Source organism: Salvelinus fontinalis, chromosome 9 (assembly GCF_029448725.1).
Source record: "Salvelinus fontinalis isolate EN_2023a chromosome 9, ASM2944872v1, whole genome shotgun sequence".
Lineage (NCBI taxonomy): Eukaryota > Metazoa > Chordata > Actinopteri > Salmoniformes > Salmonidae > Salvelinus > Salvelinus fontinalis.
In genome coordinates this window covers 10753129-10775647 of record NC_074673.1, presented here as the reverse complement: position 1 = coordinate 10775647, position 22519 = coordinate 10753129, and the positions used below count along the sequence as shown (strand labels likewise).

General features: G+C 44.1%; 1 protein-coding gene across 6 annotated transcripts in view; it reads left to right on the top strand.

Annotated features, from left to right (window-relative positions):
• The window catches only part of LOC129862040 (SH3 and multiple ankyrin repeat domains protein 2-like), a 203886-nt gene that overhangs the window by 120964 nt on the left and 60403 nt on the right, over window positions 1-22519 (top strand). For all 6 annotated transcript variants that reach the window (XM_055933363.1, XM_055933362.1, XM_055933360.1 and 3 more), the window contains exons 13-15: window positions 946-1106; window positions 3670-3777; window positions 20278-20359. In XM_055933363.1, the coding sequence (XP_055789338.1) occupies window positions 946-1106; window positions 3670-3777; window positions 20278-20359 (351 nt within the window). The remainder of the gene's footprint in view (window positions 1-945; window positions 1107-3669; window positions 3778-20277; window positions 20360-22519) is intronic.

Here is a 22519-nt window from a genome sequence, read left to right as displayed (position 1 = left end):
AAATCAGAGTGAGGTAAAGAGCTGTGTGGATAATTAGCTTCCCTGTTGTTCTCGTTGTGTTGTAGAACAGATAATGTGTGTATAGAGTAGGTCTGGACCACAGCCATTGCCGGCAATAAGGCCCCTATGGAGAGACACACACTGTGTAGCTACTTCGCACAACCATTGGACAGAGAGAGTTCACTGCTTTAATTAGCTAGAAGGAGCCTGTGTGTTGTACCAACAGAGGAGAGATTTGTCACGGCCTCAGGCTTCACTATAAAGGATTGTACCCTTATGCCAGTGGACTCTCATAGTAATTGAACTGTCCAAGCACTTTCCAATAACGTGATAAGTGATGGTGTTCTAGATTTAGAAACATTTATGCAGTATTGGTAAATGTTTTTTAGTAAATATATATTTGTTCCTGTGTCCCAATTGCTACATATTTCACTTATTCTTGCTATTGGATGTCAGACTTGAGTGTGAAATTGAACAAACATTGTGTTGAAGATCAGCACAGGGTGGATCATGCTCATTATTATGGATCTGTCCAGTTCCAGATATGACCTCATATTGTGGACCGGCAGTTTTACAGCAGTCCAACAGAGGGGGCCATTGCACAGCCTTTCATTCTGTGTCAGTGGTCAATGCCTCTGCTACTGTGGTGTGTTGCTCACTGAGTACAGTACATACCCATATGATAACCATACCATTTAGATGTTATCTGAAAATATGTTTGTTCCATATCTCTTCCCTGTTTGTCCTGAATATCCCCTCTAAACACACAGTACAATGCTTCAGGGAGTCACAGGCTGCAAAAGTGTGCCTTATGCCAAAAGACTGTGCTCCTTTTAATGGACCAGTGTATGTGACCACAAGAAGTCATCAGTCTATTTTTGGGACTACAGACTAACCTTCATCTTACACCACTCTCTGTTCCTCTCCTCTCCTCTGTCCCTCCAGCCCACACAGGGGTCAGGAAGAGTTCACTGGTGGCACAGACCGCCAGGGGCCCCAGTGTAAGCTGTACAGTGCTGTGGCAGGGAAGCACTTTGTGGTGACTAAGTCCTACCAGCCACAGGCCGAAGGGGAGATCACCCTGTACCAGAACGACAGGGTCAAAGGTGAACATCCCACCCACTGCTCTTGGTTTTTTTCCAGAGGAAAGCAGTGCTTGAATTGGGTCACATGTTCTACTGCTTAAGTACCCCTGTATATTTGCTCTGAAATATGAACATCGTTCCTCACTGTGTATTTATTCCTCATGTTATTATATTTCTATTATTGTTCTCTCTGCATTGTTGGGAAGGGCCCGTAAGTAAGCATTTCACAGTTAGTCTACACCTGTCAGAGTAAGGCCCAAAAAACTGTCAAAGACTCCAGTCACCCTAGCCATAGACTGTTCTCTCTGCTACTCCACGGCAAGCGGTACCGGAGTGCCAAGTCTAGGTCAAAAAGGCTCCTTAACAGCTTCTATCCCCAAGCCATAAGACTGCTGAACAATTAATCAAATGGCCACCCGGAGTATTTATATTTTTACACTGCTGCTACTCTCTGTTTATTATCTATGCATAATAACCTTACCCCTACCTACATGTACAAATGACCTCGACTATACTGTACCCCCACACATTGACACGGTACCCCCTGTAAATAGCCTCGTTATTATTATTTTATTGTGTTACTCTTATTTAGTTTTTTACTTTAGTTACTTAGTAAATACTTTTTTTAACTCTATTTCTTGAATTGCATTGTTGGTTAAGGGCTCGTAAGCATTTCATGGTAAGGTCTACTATAACTGTTGTATTCGCCACATGTGACAAATACAATTTGATTTGATTTGGTTATTTATGAAGCAAGTAACAAATACAATTTGATTTGATCTTGCCATTTAAATGAGTACCAGAGCCTTTTTAATTCCACTCCCAACTCTGAAGGGAAGAGATATTAGAGGGAGCAGTCTTTGTAGCCACTCAGAGGGATGTTATTCAGAAGTGAAGCAGTCATCTGCCAGGACATTATGTGTTTTCCTAATGAGTGAGCTGTAATAAGCAAGTCGTTTGTATTCAAACGACTGCAGTGCAGTTTATTTACTCTGGTTATTTCTATCTTCAGTAGTAGCTATATTTCTTAGGAAAAATTACTCTATATTTTACAGATGTGTTTTTCCTCAGTACTTTCAGTTTTAAAATTAAATTGGGCCTTTTCTAAGGTTACATAATATTTACCTATCTAGCTCTTATGTTGTGTAAGCTGGAGTGGAGCTGAAGAGACCACAGTACTGGAGTGGAGTTGAAGAGACCACAGACACTACTGTAGTGGACAAGAAGAGATCACAGACAATACTGGAGTGGACAAGAAGAGATCACAGACAGTACTGGAGTGGAGCTGAAGAGACCACAGACACTACTGTAGTGGACAAGAAGAGATCACAGACAATACTGGAGTGGAGCTGAAGAGACCACAGACACTACTGTAGTGGACAAGAAGAGACCACAGACACACTACTGGAGTGGACAAGAAGAGACCACAGACACACTACTGGAGTGGAGCTGAAGAGACCACAGACACTACTGTAGTGGACAAGAAGAGATCACAGACAATACTGGAGTGGACAAGAAGAGATCACAGACACTACTGGAGTGGAGCTGAACAGACCACAGTCACAGTACTGGAGTGGAGCTGAACAGACCACAGGCACAGTACTGGAGTGGAGCTGAAGAGACCACAGGCACAGTACTGGAGTGGAGCTGAAGAGACTACAGTACTGGAGTGGAGCTGAACAGACCACAGGCACAGTACTGGAGTGGAGCTGAACAGACCACAGGCACAGTACTGGAGTGGAGCTGAAGAGACCACAGGCACAGTACTGGTGGAGCTGAAGAGACCACAGGCACAGTACTGGAGTGGAGCTGAAGAGACTACAGTACTGGAGTGGAGCTGAACAGACCACAGGCACAGTACTGGAGTGGAGCTGAAGAGACCACAGGCACAGTACTGGAGTGGAGCTGAAGAGACCACAGGCACGGTACTGGAGTGGAGCTGAAGAGACCACAGGCACAGTACTGGAGTGGAGCTGAAGAGACCACAGGCACAGTACTGGAGTGGAGCTGAAGAGACCACAGGCACAGTACTGGAGTGGAGCTGAAGAGACCACAGGCACAGTACTGGAGTGGAGCTGAAGAGACCACAGGCACAGTACTGGAGTGGAGCTGAAGAGACCACAGGCACAGTACTGGAGTGGAGCTGAAGAGACCACAGGCACAGTACTGGAGTGGAGCTGAAGAGACCACAGGCACAGTACTGGAGTGGAGCTGAAGAGACCACAGGCACAGTACTGGAGTGGAGCTGAAGAGACCACAGACTACAGTACTGGAGCGGAACTAGGGTCTTTTTAGGTTCATAACGATTTATACAGTCAGTCTGCATGGAAAAGTACAGGAGTAATTATTCCCTTACATACTACTGTCTCTCTTTGTCTTACACTGTCTATTTTTCTTCTTCTCTCTCTCCCCCTATCTCTCTCTCTCTCTCTCACTTTCTCCCCCCTCTGTCATTCTCTCCCCCCTATCTCTCTCTCTCTCTCTCACTCTCTCCCCCCTCTGTCTCTCTCTACCCCCTATGTCTCTCCCTCTCTCCTTCCCTCCTCCCCTCTCTCTCTCTATCTCTCCCTCTCCCTCCTCTCAGTGCTCTCCATAGGTGAGGGTGGTTTCTGGGAGGGCAGTGCCAGGGGTAACGTGGGATGGTTCCCAGCAGAGTGTGTGGAGGAGACCCCTAACCAAGAGGAAAGACCATGTAAGTTCTGAGAGAGAGAGAGAGAGAGAGACAGAGAGAGAGAGAAACGTTGTTAGTCCCAATAATCACCCCACTGTTCAAATTCACTTCTAAGTCTCCTTGGCCTTTGTCAAAATTGGCCTTTACATAAAACGTTAGAGCTGTATATTCAAACACCAACCATTGGATAATACAGTTCCTCTAATTCTTGTGCTCGGTCTCTGCCACTAGCTCTCTCATGCTCTGATAACCCTCTGAATATGAGAAGTCCCTTCTGGCCATGGCAGGCTGTTAATGCAATGAACACTCAGCAGCAAGGACACAGTACCCAGCCTACACATGCAGCCTTCACAACACAGTGTATGCATTGATTCTATATATTCGGTTGGTAAAAGGTTAAGCCACAGGGTACACCCATGTAAAGATGTGTAACCTGCCCTGTGTCACCCTTGGTTCACTAACCTCTCCTCGTATGGCATCCTGGTGGATTAGGATGTGTAAAGTAGAGAGAGGGACTGAAACCACAGACTTTACTGTTCTGCACTAGACTACAATGCATTGTATTGCACAAAGTGGCGTGACTGACAGCTGTAGTACTGTAGTGGTTATACAGCTGTAGTACTGTAGTAGTTATTCAGCTGTAGTACTGTAGTGGTTATTCAGCTGTAGTACTGTAGTGGTTATTCAGCTGTAGTACTGTAGTGATTATTCAGCTATAGTACTGTAGTGGTTATTCAGCTGTAGTACTCTAGTGGTTATTCAGCTGTAGTACTGTAGTGGTTATACAGCTGTAGTACTGTAGTGGTTATACAGCTGTAGTACTGTAGTGGTTATTCAAAATGTCTGCTGCTAAACTGCTTTCTTCCTTTGTATTTAGAGAGAAAGTGTGTGTGTGTACTTGTGTACTGTATACTTCTCTCTCTCTCTGTGTGTGTGTGTGTGTGTGTGTGTGTGTGTGTGTGTGTGTGTGTGTGTGTGTGTGTGTGTGTGTGTGTGTGTGTGTGTGTGTGTGTGTGTGTGTGTGTGTGTGTGTGTGTGTACTGTATACTTCTCCATGTGTATGTGTGTGTGTGTTTGTGCTTGCCCCTTGAGCCTGGGGCAACCTTCTGTTTAAAGTTATTTTGGTCCACATAAATGCTTTCCACATCAGTACAGCCAGTGTTCAGTAGCTGTGTTCAGTAGCTGTGTTCAGTAGCTGTGTTCAGTATCCGTGTTCAGTATCCGTGTTCAGTATCCGTGTTCAGTAGCAGTGTTCAGTAGCTGTGTTCAGTAGCCGTGTTCAGTAGCCGTGTTCATTATCCGTGTTCAGTAGCCGTGTTCAGTAGCCGTGTTCAGTAGCCGTGTTCTGTAGCCGTGTTCTGTAGCCGTGTTCAGTAGCCGTGTTCTGTAGCCGTGTTCAGTAGCCGTGTTCTGTAGCCGTGTTCTGTAGCCGTGTTCAGTAGCCGTGTTCAGTAGCTGAATGCAGTAGCTCTGCTCAGACCAGAGGGGACGAGGGTATCTCTTGAGTTAAAAGCACACCACTTTGCATGTTCTGTCTGCACAGATGTACTGATGTAATTATAATAACCCAGCAATTGAAACACTTAATAACAAGTGGCAGGTGTATTATTTTTAAAGATATACTCTATGGCGCACTTATATGCCAAAAGTGAAGCAATTGATGTGATTCATTAATTGTATATTAGCCTCATTATCTATCTGAAAGGTCACCTGCATTCCATTTATACTGTATGTAGCCAGCTTGTGTCATTCATAATGCTCCATGTAATCCTAACACACACTGGCATAGCACACACCCCCGCAGCCCCTGCAAGGGGGGCCCACGAGTTTTAAATGTACATTCGGGGAATTATTTGTTTTGGGAATTTTCAAAATGCTTGAAATATTATAAATGTACATGTCGAATCTATGCCTGGAAATGCCCTTGTTCAGAGCAAAGGATCCCCATTTTAAATGAATATACTTTGTCACTGATTGAGTCAATGTTTTTTTTGTCAAGATTATGAAAAAAATATTTGAATCACTGTTCTGCATGGATGCTTAAACAATTGAAGTATTTGCTGTGCTAGACCTAAGGGGGAATATTTGCTTTATAAATCTCGTTTTATGATCTAAATCTAGAAAAACATGCCAAAATGCTAACACGATTAGCCCTGGAGCATTTAACAGTGCTTTAAAAATAAAATAAAAAGTTTGGAGATTTGTATTACATATTTGACTAATCTAATGTTAGAATTAAATAATCAAGGCCTTTAAACACTTGTTGGACAATATTTAAAAAAATGAAGTGTATTTTATTGTGTCTGACGGAGTTGACATAAATCCAGTTAGTTGCATCTAGCTAATATATATATTACACATTTTATTAGTATTAAGACAAATATTTGCGGAAAAAAAGCTGAGATTGTCCTGTCTTTCAAGAATCTCTGAGCTGTAAAACAGAAACATTTTCTCTCATACTCGTTGTAAGAAATATATATACACTACCGTTCAAAAGTTTGGGGTCACTTAGAAATGTCCCTTTTTTTGAAAGAAAATCAATTTTTTTGTCCATTAAAATAACATCAAATTGATCAGAAATACAGTGTAGACATTGTTAATGTTGTAAATGACTATTGTAGCTGGAAACGGCAGATTTATTTATGGAATATCTACATAGGCGCACAGAGGCCCATTATCAGCAACCATCACTCCTGTGTTCCAATGGCACGTTGTGTTAGCTAATCCAAGTTTATCATTTTAAAAGGCCAATTGATCATTAGAAACCCCTTTTGCAAATATGTTAGCACAGCTGAAAACTGTTGTCCTGATTAAATATGCATTAAAACTGTTCTTCTTTAGACTAGTTGAGTATCTGGAGCATCAGCATTTGTGGGTTCGATTACAGGCTCAAAATGGCCAGAAACAAATACCTTTCTTCTGAAACTCGTCAGTCTATTCTTGTTCTGAGAAATGAAGGCTATTCCATGCGAGAAATTGCCAAGAAACTGAAGATCTTGTACAATGCCTTCAGAAAGTAGTCACACCTCTTGACCTTTTCCACATTTTGTTGTGTTACAGCCTGAATTGCAATAGGTTGAATTGAGATGTTGTGTCACCCGCCTACACTCCAATGCTTCACAAAGAAGGGCACCTATTGGTAGATAAAATATTAAAAAGGAGACATTGAATATTCCTTTGAGCATGGTGAAGTTATTAATTACACTTTGGATGGTGTATCAATACACCCAGTCACGACAAAGATACAGGCGTCCTGCCTAATTTAGTTCCCGGAGAGTAAGGAAACTGCTCAGTGATTTCATCATGAGGCCAATGGTGACTTTAAAACAGTTACAGAGTTTAATGGCTGTGATAGGAGAAAACTGAGGATCAACAACATTGCAGTTACTCCACAATACTAACCTAAATGACAGAGTGAAAAGAAGGAAGAAAAATATTGCAAAACATGCATCCTGTTTGCAATAAGACACTAAAGTAAAACTGCAAATAATGTGGCAAAGAAATGAACTTTATGACCTGAATACAAAGTGTTATATTTGGGGTAAATCCCACATAATCCACTGTGTACCAGTCTTCATATTTTCAAGCATGGTGGTGGCTGCATCATGTTATGGGTATGCTTGTCATCTGCAAAGAGTAGGGGGGGTTTAGGATTAAAATAAACGGAATAGAGCTTAGAATAGGTAAAATCCTAGAGGACACCCGGTTCCAACAGACACTGTGAGACTAATTCACCTTTCAGCAGGACAATAACCTAAAACACAAGGCCAAATATACACCAGAGTTGCTTACCAAGATGACATTGAATGTTCCTTAATGGCCTAATTACTGTTTTCACTTAAATTAGCTTGAAAATCTATGGCAACACTATGGCTGTGTAGCAACAATCAACAACCAACTTGACAGATAATGAATAATTATTTTAATAATAATGAGCAAATATTGTACAATCCAGGTGTGCAAAGCTCTTAGAGACCTACCTGTAATGACTCACAGTTGTAATCGCTGCCAAAGGTTATTCTAACATGTATTGACTGATATTTCCATTTAATTTTCAATAAATGTTTAAAAAAAATATATTAAAACATGTTTTCACTTTATCATTATGGGTTATTGGTGTGTAGATGGGTGAGAAAAATATATATTTAATCCATTTTGAATTCAGGGCTGTAACACAATATATTGTGGAATAAGTCAACAGGTACAGTATGAATACTTTCTGAATGCACTGTTTGTATTTTTGGGGGGGGCTCTCAGACCTTGCATTCAAGTACATTAGAGAGTGTTTTTATGGAAAATAAAAAGTAACATTTGAAAAAATAAATCAACGTTATCGCTGTCACCATCACAATGTTATTAGCCACCTTCTGACAAACAATAGCACAACTGTCACGTTCCTGACCTATTTCTGTTAGTTTGTTATATGTGTTAGTTGGTCAGGACGTGAGTTTGGGTGGGCATTCTATGTTTTCTGTTTCTGTGGTGGTTTATGGGTTGCCTGGTATGGCTCTTAATTAGAGGCAGGTGTTTGGCGTTCCTCTAATTAAGAGTCATATTTAGGTAGGCGTTTTCACAGTGTTCGTTGTGGGTGATTGTCTCCTGTGTTTGTGTATGTCGTTACGCCACATGGGACTGGTTTCGGTTTGTTTGTTCAGTGTTTTTTTATGTGTAGGCTTTTTTTCCCTGTTCGTGCGTTCTCGTGTGTTATGTGAGTCCGTCGTTCAGATCTGTCTACACCGTTTATTTGTTTTGGTTAGTTTATTAGTCAAGTTCGTGTTTTCGTGTTTTTTCTTTAATAAATCATGTCTACAAACTCAGCTGCATTTTGGTTTGATCCCTGCTCCTCCTCTTCTGATGAAGAGGAGGAGGAAAGCCGTTACAGAATCACCCACCAATCCAGAACCAAGCGGCGTGAGTTCAAGCAGGATTATACACAGGAATCATGGACTTGGGAGGAAATATTGGACGGGAGAGGTCCATGGGCACAATCGGGAGAATATCGCCGCGCTCGTGAGGAGATGGAGGCAGCGAGAGCCCAAGAGCGTTGGTATGAGGAGGCAGCAAGGAGACGTGGCAGGAAGCCCGAGAGGAGACCCCAAAAAATTCTTGGGGGGGGGCTAAGAGGTAGTGGGCCAAGGGCAGGTAGGAGACCTGCGCCCACTTCCCAGGCTTACCGTGGAGAGCGGGAGTACGGGCAGGCGCCGTGTTACGCAGTAGAGTGCAAGGTGTCTCCTGTACGAGTGCATAGCCCAGTGCGGGTTATTCCACCTCCCCGCACTGGTAGGGCTAGATTGGGCATTGAGCCAGGTGTCATGAGGCCGGCTCAACGCGTCTGGTCTCCAGTGCGTCTCCTCGGGCCGGCTTACATGGCACCAGCCTTATGCATGGTGTCCCCGGTTCGCCTACATAGCCCGGTGCGGGTTATTCCACCTCCCCGCACTGGTCGGGTGACCGGGAGCATTCAACCAGGTAAGGTTGGGCAGGCTCAATGCTCAAGAGAGCCAGTACGCCTGCACGGTCCGGTATTTCCGGCGCCACCTCCCCGTCCCAGCCTAGTACCTACAGTGCCTACACTACGCACTAGGCTACCAGTGCGTTTCCAGAGCCCTGTTCCTTCTCCATGCACTCTCCCTGTAGTGCGTGTATCCAGTTTGGTGCCTCCAGTTCCGGCACCATGCACTAAGCCTCCTGTGCGTCTCCAGAGCCCTGTACACACTGTTTCTTCTCCCCCTACTAATCCTGATGCGCTTGCCCTCAGCCCGGTGCCACCAGTGCCGGTACCACGCACCAGGTATAGAGTAGGCTTTGAGAGTCCAGTGTGCCCTGTCCCTGCTCCCCGCACTAGCATGAAGGTGCGTGTCCTTAGCCCGGTGCCTCCAGTTCCGGCACCACGCACCAGGTCTACAGTGCGCCCTATCCGGCCAGAGCCATCCGTCTCCCCAGCGCCATCTGAGCCATCCGTCTCCCCAGCGCCATCTGAGCCATCCGTCTCCCCAGCGCCATCTGAGCCATCCGTCTCCCCAGCGCCGTCTGAGCCATCCGTCTCCCCAGCGCCGTCTGAGCCATCCGTCTGCCATGAGCCTGCAAAGCCGCCCGTCTGCCATGAGCCTACAGAGCCGCCCGCCAGACAGGAGCCGCTAGAGCCGCCCACCAGACAGGAGCCGCTAGAGCCGTCCGTCAGACAGGAGCCGCTAGAGCCGTCCGTCAGACAGGAGCCGCTAGAGCCGTCCGTCAGACAGGAGCCGCTAGAGCCGTCCGTCAGACAGGATCTGCCAGAGCCGTCCGTCAGACAGGATCTGCCAGAGCCGCCAACCAGACAGGATCAGCCAGAGCCGCCAACCAGACAGGATCTGCCAGAGCCGCCAACCAGACAGGATCTGCCAGAGCCGCCAGCGAGCCATGAGCAGCCAGAGCCGTCAGCCTGCCATGAGCGTCGAGAGCCGTCAGCCTGCCATGAGCGTCGAGAGCCGTCAGCCTGCCATGAGCGTCGAGAGCCGTCAGCCAGCCATGAGCGTCGAGAGCCTTCAGCCAGCCATGAGCGTCGAGAGCCGTCAACCAGCCATGAGCGTCGAGAGCCTTCAGCCAGCCATGAGCGTCGAGAGCCTTCAGCCAGCCATGAGCGTCGAGAGCCTTCAGCCAGCCATGAGCGTCGAGAGCCTTCAGCCAGCCATGAGCGTCGAGAGCCGTCAGCCAGCCATGAGCGTCGAGAGCCGTCAGCCAGCCATGAGCGTCGAGAGCCGTCAGCCTGCCATGAGCGTCCAGATCCGTCAGTCAGCCATGAGCTGCCCTTCAGCCAGAAACGGCTATATACCCAGAACTGCCCCTCTGTCCAGAGCTGTCTCTCTGTCCGGAGCTGCCTTTCAGTCCGGAGTTGCCCCTCTATCCTGATCTCCCTCTCTATCCTGAGCTACCTCTATATTCTGATCTATCCCTCTGTCTTGTGCTATCCCTCTGTCCCGGTGCTGTCCCTGTCATGGATGTTACCAAGAGGATTTTGTGGGGGTAAGATGTGGGTGGATATTTTTAGGGGGAGATGGAGGCTGGGATTGACTATGGTGGGGTGGGGACCTCGCCCGGAGCCTGAGCCACCACCGTGGTCAGATGCCCACCCAGACCCTCCCCTAGACTTTGTGCTGGTGCGCCCAGAGTTCGCACCTTATGGGGGGGGTTATGTCACGTTCCTGACCTATTTCTGTTAGTTTGTTATATGTGTTAGTTGGTCAGGACGTGAGTTTGGGTGGGCATTCTATGTTTTCTGTTTCTGTGTTGGTTAATGGGTTGCCTGGTATGGCTCTTAATTAGAGGCAGGTGTTTGGCGTTCCTCTAATTTAAGAGTCATATTTAGGTAGGCGTTTTCACAGTGTTCGTTGTGGGTGATTGTCTCCTGTGTTTGTGTATGTCGTTACGCCACATGGGACTGGTTTCGGTTTGTTTGTTCAGTGTTTTTTTATGTGTAGGCTTTTTTTCCCTGTTCGTGCGTTCTCGTGTGTTATGTGAGTCCGTCGTTCAGATCTGTCTACACCGTTTATTTGTTTTGGTTAGTTTATTAGTCAAGTTCGTGTTTTCGTGTTTTTTCTTTAATAAATCATGTCTACAAACTCAGCTGCATTTTGGTTCGATCCCTGCTCCTCCTCTTCTGATGAAGAGGAGGAGGAAAGCCGTTACAACAACACATGAGATTTGATTCTGGGTGCCAAGATTACAATGTTATTGGTCGTCTTTGAACTGTATCATATGCAGGATGGTGGTGGATAGACATGAATGCAGGATGTTTTAAACTAGCAGGCAGTCTCGAGAAGTGATGGCAAGCCATCTGTGATTGGCCGGGAGGGTTGTGTGTGTGTGTGTGGCAGTACACTTTGAGTCATGATGACGACAGTATAATGTCAGTCCGCCTGTTACTCCTCTCTGATAGAACACAAATATGCCATTGGATGTTCCAGACACTTGTGTGTGTGTGTGTGTGTGTGTGTGTGTGTGTGTGTGTGTGTGTGTGTGTGTGTGTGTGTGTGTGTGTGTGTGTGTGTGTGTGTGTGTGTGTGTGTGTGTGTGTGTGTGTGTGTGTGTGTGTGTGTTCCAACGTGTGTGTTCCAATGTGTTTGTGTGTTGCTTCCAGACACTCGTCTGTGGCTTGGCTAGTGTTAGAACAATGTGCAGTGACAGGAGAGGTCTCTTGATATAGGTGAATGCTAGCTTTGGTGTTTACCCCTCCCTCAAAATGTGTTAGCAAAGATGTTTTTAATGTTGGATTCAGGATATTTGTAATAGTCATATCTATTTGTGAAACCTGAAAGACCTACTTGTTGTACTGAGTGACTGAACAGTGCCACAATGTTCCGATCAGTACATTTTGACCGGATTTGTCAATTATAGGAAGCAGTGTTGCTATACAAATAGAGTTTATGAAGGATATGATAATTCACTCTATTTGAGGAAGGGGGTATGATTGATGGAATAAAAACGATTTGACATTGCAATGTCGATGTGGGCTACAATTGGCTGTCGACTTCTTCACCAATACATCTGTTTCCCTTTGCCTGAAGGGACAGCTAATGCACACACAGTATTTCAGATGTTGTTATAACTGCTGAAATGCCATCTGAATATATGCTGTATTCTGGTAGTAGCTATCTATCTGTGCTGCTGCCTGGTTACTAATCTCCCATAGACCGACTACGTAAACGCAACTGGTACCAAATTATGCAAGATTTGAGTTATTGGTTAAGCGAGATTACTTGGTTACTAACATCATGCAGTTGTGCCAGAATAGTAAACCCTTCACTGCAACACTCATGTACATTCTTGATTGGTATATTTCCATGGAAACGTCCTCTGTACACTGTACAAGCCCGGTTGCTAAGGAGTGGGCCTTGGCAAGATTTTTTTCTCTTTTTGTACGATTTTTTCTCTCTCTCACTCTCTCTGTGCACTAAGAGCAGAGCTTACGTGGGACTTGTTCATTACCAGATAGAGTTGCTCTCTTCATCTCAATGGGGATGGTTATGGCCTATGTATCTTCACATACTGGGATTGGTCCAACTTTCTTGGGATGTTTCTTAAAGGCTTTGTAGCCTGAGGACTAGAGGTGGAGAGGTGAGGTTATTTTGACTGTGAAGGGAACTTGGAGGTGAAGGTGTGAGCGTTTCCGGGAAGCACTCCGTTAGAGGGGAGGAAGAGGGCGCAAATGGAAGAGACGGCCAAATCCAGGAAGAAGGTTCATTTTGGAGGTACAGCACTGTGTGAGTGTTGGGGAGGGAAAGGTGTGAGAGTGAGTGAGCGAGGACCATATTTAGCTGGTAGTCTGGTTGTAAACAGGGTTGAATTGTGTTTTTAACAGAACGTGTTTCACCTGGAAAACAGAGGAACATATGGATTTCTGTTTGTTATTATCAGTGTTTAAGTTGGACGTGTGTGTGGGTTTATTTACGAGGACCGTGGATTGTGTACATTTTATTTTCAGGTTGAGTGTACTGTTACTTATATAAAGGGGGTGGAAGAATCCGTAACGGTCAATTATAATGTTTTGTTTTCCATAACCTGTACTGTATAGCCTATTGTCTGTGTATGTATTCATCTTCCTCACTATGTATGTATTCATCTTCCTCACTATGTATGTATTCGCCTTCCTCACTATGTATGTATACACCTTCCTCACTATGTATGTATTCATCTTCCTCAGGGGAAGTTTGCAAGGGTTGCAGCCATCTGATCAGACTTAACACATGCAGTACAGTTCAGTACAGTGGTCGAATTTATTAATGGTTGAATCTATCCTATTGTGCTAGTTTTGCATTCGATCCACATAGTAGTATTAGCCTAGCTGTGTCACTATCCATTTGACATGCAGTAGTCAGGTTGAAGCTTGGATTTACCAAGCTAGCCACTGATTGTGTTAGGCTACGATAGGCTAGCCACTGTCTGTGCTTGGCTAGGATAGGCTAGCCACTGACTGAGCTAGTCTATGCTAGCCACTGACTGAGCTAGTCTATGCCCGCCACTGACTGAGCTAGGCTATGCTAGGCTAGCTACAGTACTCCCATGGAATTGTGATTTAGTATTCACCAGCAGCAACTGTCAGCGCAGTGCACACTCTGGTCAAGTAGTCTTTTTTTATTCTGCTGTCTGTGCGTTGAGGAGGGGAGGGAGGGAGGTGTGTTTGCACTCTACTTTTACTGGAGATAGAGAGAGAGAGAGAGAGAGAGATACACAGAGAGAGAGGGAGAGAGAGAGATACACACACACACACACACACACAGAGAGAGATACACACACACATAGAGAGAGAGAGATACACACACAGAGAGAGATAGAGAGATACACACACACACAGAGAGAGAGAGATACACACAGAGAGAGAGAGAGAGAGAGAGAGAGAGAGAGAGAGAGAGAGAGAGAGAGAGAGAGAGAGAGAGAGAGAGAGAGAGAGAGAGAGAGAGAGAGAGAGAGAGAGAGAGAGAGAGAGAGAGAGAGAGAGAGAGAGAGAGAGAGATACAGAGAGCGAGAGAGAGATACAGAGAGAGAGAGAGATACAGAGAGAGAGAGAGAGAGAGAGAGAGAGAGAGATACAGAGAGAGAGAGAGAGATACAGAGAGAGAGAGAGATACAGAGGGAGAGAGAGATACAGAGAGAGAGAGAGAGATACAGAGAGAGAGAGAGATACAGCGAGAGAGAGAGATACAGAGAGAGAGATACAGAGAGAGATACAGAGAGAGATACAGATACAGATACAGATACAGATACAGATACAGATACGCTGGGTTGCTGTACAGAACATACACTACTGACAGGTCCTGAATAGCACTATATTCCCTACTTTTGGCCAGGGCCTGCCCAGAGTCCTACACTGCTATACACTGTACAAATTCTTTGGAATACTTAAACGAGTGCTTTCACCTTAAAGGAGATTACACCTTAACTTTGCTAGAGTATCGAAACACATGGTTGGCAGGGTATTGGGACAGATTGGTACTACTTTTGACCTGGTTGTGAGGGTATTGGGACAGATTGGTGCTACTTTTGACCAGGTTGTGAGGGTATTGGGTCAGGTTGATACTACTTTTGACCAGGTTGTGAGGGTATTGGGACAGATTGGTACTACTTTTGACCTGGTTGTGAGGGTTTTGGGACAGATTGGTACTACTTTTGACCTGGTTGTGAGGGTATTGGGACAGGTTGATACTACTTTTGACCAGGTTGGTAAGGTATTGGGACAGGTTCATACTAGTTTTAACCACATTGTGAGGGTATTGGGACAAGTTGGAACTATGTTTAACCAGGTTGTATTGGGAGAGATTGGTGCTACTTTTGACCAGGTTGTGAGGGGTTTGGGACAGATTAGTACTACTTTTGACCAGGTTGAGAGGGTATTGGGAGAGATTGGTACTACTGTTGACCAGGTTGTGAGGGGTTTGGGACAGATTGTACTACTTTTGACCAGTTTGTGAGGGGTTTGGGACAGATTAGTACTACTTTTGACCAGGTTGTGAGGGAATTTTGAATTATTCATACTACTTTTGACCAGGTTGTGAGGGTATTGGGAGATTGGTGCTACTTTTGACCAGGGCCAATACACTGTTAAAATAGAAATACTCAAAACACAATCATTGTGTAGTAAAACCCTAAAAAGTAGTACACCTAATCTGAGATCTGGTGTCTGGAGGGTGTTTGAATGTAAATCCAATATAACTGAATGTATTTCTAAACAGAATGGAAAAAAGTGGTTCCTTGATCTGAATAATTGTGTTTTTAAGAGAGTGTTCCAGCATCAAAACTCATAAATAATGTTTTGGCAGACTGTGTCTCTCATTCAATGAAATGGTTTTACATTTCAAATTTGTTTATAGCATAAATATTGACTGATGATTTTCAGTCAATATTTTGATTCACATTTTAGAGAAGACACTGGGAAATGAATATTTTTCCAAGGGTAAACTTTGGCACTTATTAGAAGCTACAGTTGCCAGGTCCAATTGTGATATTATAAATGATCTTACAATCAAGATTTTTAGGGCTATTCGGTTTAGTGTATTCAGACATTCTTCAGACCCCTTGACTTTTTCCACATTTTGTTTCGATACAGCCTTACTCTAAAACTGATTAAAAAAAATGTTTTCCCCTCATCAATCTACTCACAATGCCTCATTGAAATATCACATTTACATACAGTTGAAGTCGGAAGTTTACATACACCTTAGCAAAATACATTTAAACTCAGTTTTTCAAAATTCCTGACATTTAATCCTAGTAATAATTCCCTGTTTTAGGTCAGTTAGGATCACCACTTTATTTTAAGAATGTGAAATGTCAGAATAATAGTTGGGCGAATGATTTATTTCAGCTTTTATTTCTTTCATCACATTCCCAGTGGGTCAGAAGTTTACATACACTCAATTAGTATTTGGTAGCATTGCCTTTAAATTGTTTAACTTGGGTAAAACATTTTGGGTAGCCTTCCACAAGCTTCCCACAATAAGTTGGCCTATTCCTCCTGACAGAGCTGGTGTAACTGAGTCAGGTTTGTAGGCCTCCTTGCTCGAACACGCTTTTTCCGTTCTGCCCACACATTTTCTATAGAATTGAGGTCAGGGCTTTGTGATAGCCACTCCAATACCTTGACTTTGTTGTCCTTAAGCCATTTTGCCACAACTTTGGAAGTATGCTTGGGGTCATTGTCCATTTGGAAGACCCATTAGCGACCAGCATTTAACTTCCTGACTGATGTCTTGAGATGTTGCTTCAATATATCCAGATAATTGTCCTACCTCATGATGCCATCTATTTTGTGAAGTGCACCAGTCCCTCCTGCAACAAAGCACCCCCACAACATGATGCTGCCACCCCCATGCTTCACGGTTGGGATGGTGTTCTTCGCTTACAAGCCTCCCCCTTTTTCCTACAAACATAACAATGGTCATTAGGGCCAAACAGTTGTATTTTTGTTTCATCAGACCAGAGGACATTTCTCCAAAAAAGTATGATCTTTGTCCCCCATGTGCAGTTGCAAAGCCCGTCTGGCTTTTTTATGGAGGCTTTGGAGCACTGGCTTCGTCCTTGCTGAGCGGCCTTTCAGGTTATGTCGATATAGGACTCGTTTTACTGTGGATATAGATACTTTTGTACCTGTTTCCTCCAGCATCTTCACAAAGTCCTTTGCTGTTGTTCTGGGATTGATTTGCACTTTTCGCACTAAAGTACATTCATTTCTAGGAGACAGAACGCATCTCCTTCCTGAGCGGTATGACAGTTGCGTGGTCCCATGGTATTTATACTTGCGTACTATTGTTCATACAGAGGAACGTGGTACCTTCAGGTGTTTGGAAATTGCTTCCAAGGATGAACCAGGCTTGTGGAGGTCTTGGCTGATTAATTTTTTTAATCCCCATGATGTCAAGCAAAGAGACACTGAGTTTGAAGGTAGGCCTTGAAATACATCCACAGGTACACCTCCAATTGACTCAAATTATGTGAATTAGCCTATCAGAAGCTTCATAAGCCATGCCATAATTTTCTGGAATTTTCCAAGCTGTTTAAAGGCACAGTCAACTTAGTGTATGTAAACTTCTGACCCACTGGAATTATGATACAGTGAATTATAAGTGAAATAATCTGTCTGTAAACAATTGTAGGAAAAATTACTTGTGTCATGCAAAAAGTAGATGTCCTAACCGACTTGCCAAAACTAAAGATTTCAAAACTAAAGACTCTCCAGAAATGTTAGATCGGGTTCAAGTCCGGGCTCTTGCTGGGCCACTAAAGGACATTCAGAGACTTGTCCCGAAGCCACTCCTGCGTTGTCTTGGCTGTTTGCTTAGGGTGGTTGTTTTGTTGGAAGGTGAACCTTCGCCCCAGTCTGAGGTCCTGAGCGCTCTGTACTTTGCTCCGTTCATCTTTCCCTCGATCCTTACTAGTCACCCAGTCCCTACCGCTAAAAAGCATCCACACATCATGATGCTGCCATCACCATGCTTCACCGTAGGGATGGTACCAGGTTTCCTCCAGGTTTCCTGGCATTCAGGCTAAAGAGTTCAATCTTGGTTTCAGGCCAGAAAATATTGTTTCTCATGGTTTGAGAGTCTTTCGGTGCCTTTTGGCACACTCCAAGCGGACTGTCATGTGCCTTTTACTGAGGAGTGGCTTCCGTCTGGCCGCTCTACTATAACGGCCTGATTGGTGGAATTCTGCAGAGATGGTTGTCTTTCTGGAATGTTCTCCCATGTCCACAGAGGAACTCTGAAGCTCTGTCAGAGTGACCATCATGTCATTGGTCACCTCCCTGACCATGGCCCTTCTCCCCGATTGCTCAGTTTGCCAGGCGGCCAGCTCTAGGAACAGTCTTGGTGGTTCCAAACTTCTTCCATTTAAGAATGATGGAGGCCACTGTTTTCTTGGGGACCTTCAATGCTGTAGACATTTTTTGGTACCCTTCCCCAGATCTGTTCCTCGACACAATTCTGTCTCGGAGCTCTACGGATAATTCCTTCAACCTCATGGCTTGGTTTTTGCCCTGACATGCACTGTCAACGGTGGGTCGTTATATAGACAGGTGTGTGCCTTTCCAAATCATGTCCAATCAATTGAATTTACCACAGGTGGACTCCAATCAAGTTGTAGAAACATCTCAAGGATGATAAATGGAAACAGGATGCACCTGAGCTCAATTTCGAATCTCTAAGCAAAGGGTCTCAATACTTATCTAAATAAGGTATTTATGTTTTTTATTTAATCAACGTCATCAATCAATATTTATGCTATAAATGAATTTGAAATGTAAAATAAAATCAAATGTATTTATAAAGCCCTTCTTACATCAGCTGATATATCAAAGTGCTGTACAGAAACCCAGCCTAAAACCCCAAACAGCAAGCAATGCAGGTGTAGAAGCACGGTGGCTAGGAAAAACTCCCTAGAAAGGCCAAAACCTAGGAAGAAACCTAGAGAGGAACCAGGCTATGAGGGGTGGCCAGTCCTCTTCTGGCTGTGCCAGGTGGAGATTATAACAGAACATGGCCAAGATGTTCAAATGTTCATAAATGACCAGCATGGTCAAATAATAATAATCACAGTAGTTGTCGAGTGTGCAGCACCTCAGGAGTAAATGTCAGGTGGCTTTTCATAGCCGATCATTGAGAGTATCTCTACCGCTCCTGATGTCTCTAGAGAGTTGAAAACAGCAGGTCTGGGACAGGTAGCACGTCCGGTGAACAGGTCAGGGTTCCATAGCCGCAGGCAGAACAGTTGAAACTGGAGCAGCAGCACGGCCAGGTGGACTGGGGACAGCAAGGAGTCATCATGCCAGGTAGTCCTGAGGCATGGCAGGTAGTGCCAGGTAATCCTAAAACCATTTGATTGAATGAGAGACACAGTTTGCCAAAACATTATTTGTGTGTTTTGATGCTGCAACACTCTCTTAAAAACACAATTATTCAGATCAAATAACCACTTTGGGTGTTTTAAAGTGTTTCCATTCTGTTTAGAAATTCCTTGAGTTACATTGGGTTTACATTCACCCTCCAAACACCAGATCTCAGATTAGGTGTACTACTTTTCAATGGTTTTACTACACAATGATTGTGTTTTGAGTATTCCTATTTTAACAGTGTATGGGCCCTGGTCAAAAGTTGTACACCATAAACTATAAAGGGTGCAATTTGGGACGTAGCCAGAGAGACACCACTGACAGGGAGTTTCATTAGTACTCTGTCTGGCTGGGTGCTTTCACCCATGCTGAAAAGGTGTGTAACACCTTTGTCACTCCATAGCTTCTCAGAACATAATAGCTTAGCAGTTTCCTGTAAGTCTTCAAATTTGAACTTAAAATTTGATAACCAAACATGGTGATTAATAAGAAATAATGTACATCTCAGATGTCAATGAAATGTAATTGTGGACTTTGATGGAAAAGCAGAAGGAATTGAGGTGTTTGATGTATGTTTACAGAGAAATAGAAGGGCCCTTGACTAGAGTAGACCTACCCTGTATGAGTACACATCTGCCTACTACATACATTATATGGCTATGTAATATAAGCCATATAACTCACCCTGCTATCAAAGAGGCTGTGCTTAGAAAATAAATCAGTGACTATGACAACCAGTGAGTAGGCTGGAGGGGAAAGTGTTGAGTCCCACGCAGTCAAGATATCAGCACATATCATCAACATGGAGAACAGAATAATGCTAGAATAACGCTCACTGTGGTCTTCAACAACATCTTCAACATCTCCACATCCTATGAATGCATTTAATATGCCATCGTCTAAAGGTTATTGGATGGCTATTTAACAGTGAAATGTTTGCTGTTTTTCAAGGGCCTTTGTTTATTTTTAATTGGTTTATTGATATTATGCGTCCCAAAAGGCACCCTAAGGACCGCGGTCAAAAGCAGTGCACTATATGGGGAAAAGGGTGCCATTTAGGGTACAGCCGTGGTCACCCCTTTAATGAATCGGTCACCCCTTTAATGAATTGGTCACCCCTTTAATGAATTGGTCACCCACTTTTTTACTGATTGTTCTGTCTTTAGATGCCCGAGCAGACAGGGCTGAGAGGAGGAAGCTCTTCAGGCACTACACCGTGGGGTCCTACGACAGCTTTGATGCATCAAGGTAAGGATTGGTTTCTTTCATTCCTCCGTAAAAAAAAGCCTATTCAAGGGGATGTTCAAAATAATTATGGTGAAATCATAGTATTATACAGTGTGTTAAATGACCTGATCTGCTATAATATATGACACGTTTTAGATACAGTTTGTACATATACACTACCGTTCAAAAGTTTGGGGTCACTTAGAAATGTCCTTGTTTCCCATGAAAACATACATGACATGAGTTGCAAAATGAAACGGAAATATAGTCAAGACGTTGACAAGGTTATAAATAATGATTTTTGACTGAAAAATAATTGCGTCCTTCAAACTTTGCTTTCATCAAAGAATCCTCCATGTGCAGTAATTACAGCCTTCCAGACCTTTGGTATTCTAGTTGTCAGTTTGTTGAGGTTTTCTGAAGAGAGTTCACCCCATGCTTCCTGAAGCACCTCCCACATGTTGGATTGGCTTGATGGGAACTTCTTACGTACCATACGGTCAAGCTGCTCCCACAACAGCTCAATAGGGTTGAGATCCAGTGACTGTGCTGGCCACTCCATTACAGACAGAATACCAGCTGACTGCTTCTTCCCTAAATAGTTATTGCATAGTTTGGAGCTGTGCTTTGGGTCATTGTCCTGTTGTAGGAGGAAATTGGCTCCAATTAAGCACCGTCCACAGGGTATGGTATGGCATTGCAAAATGGCGTGACAGCCTTCCTTATTCAAGATCCCTTCTATCCTGTACAAATGTTCCACTTTACCACCACCAAAGCACCCCCAGACGATCACATTGCCTCCACCATGCCTGACAGACGGCGTCAAGCACGAATGTTCTTTGTGATTCGAAACACCTTAAACTTAGATTTGTCTGTCCATAACACTTTTTTCCAATCTTCCTCTATCCAGTGTCTGTGTTCTTTTGCCAATCTTAATATTTTATTTTTATTAGCCAGTCTGAGATATGGCTTTTTCTTTGCAACTCTGCCTAGAAGGTCAGCATCTCGGAGTCGCCTCTTCACTGTTGACGATGAGCAGTGGTGGGCCGTCAGGGCCAGCAAGGCCTTCTCTGCTGGCCTTAAAATCATCAGAATATATATTTTTTTTAAATATATTTTCCCACAAATATGTATTAAATTATTCCCCAGAGTAAGAGTTATACTATTCATTTCATAGCTTTCCTCTTGGTTGCACTGCTTCCAGCCCCAGGTTGAGATTTGGAGGGCTGGTCTTTATGTTAGGTCTTTTATCCAATCATATTCAGCCATCATGTGTTGCCAGGGGTCTAAAATCTGCCCTTAGGCCTTCAGAATCAACAGTGCGGGCGCTTGTAGCTTAAAGTGAATGGAAATGAAAATTTAGTGTCAATCAATGAGCTTTAGAGTTGGCTATTGTACGCCTGCTGGCTGGCTCCAGTGTTACACAGGAACCAGCTAGCAGGCGTAGTGTGTGCACGTCTTTTGATTGGATTACCAATATTAAGAGGCAGTCCTATGGGCAGGTCTATGCAGAACATCAGAACTAGGAATCTGAATTTGATAAACTAATTAATTCACGTACTACTAAGCTGTTTTTTTAACCCACAATGGCGGAAGGAGGAGAAGATATCGATTTGGTCGAGGATATAATTATAACGCCATTCTCAAGACGAACTTTTCAAGAAAAGTTAGACATTGTAAGGAGAGGTCGCCCGACGCCGACGCTACAAAGCCTGTCACAGGCGGGAAAGGGGTTCGTTCGCCACTTTCAAAGTTCCAACTACGAGCGCTATCAATGGCTCACAGGCTCCGAGAAGCACTGCAAACTGTACTGCTGGGAATGCCTATTATTTGCAAGTGATCGATTTGGTGTTTGGAGCCACACTGGCTTTGCAAACTTGAGTTGTCTAACCAAGGCAGCAACGAGACACCAAAGTATGGCTGGGAACTTACAAGCAATGGTGCTTTTGAAAACTTTTGGGGACACCCGAGTGGATCTACAGCTTAACGAACAAGCGCACAGGGCAACGGAGCTGCACAATGAAAAGGTGAAGAAAAATAGGGAAATATTGAAAAGACTCATTGATTGTGTCATGTTTTTGGGTAAACAGTGTTTACCCAAAAATGTCAATTTTTGTCAATTTCAAGGTGACGCAACGCCTGGTTATACTGCGTTTCTGTCTAAATGTATAGTGTCTAGAG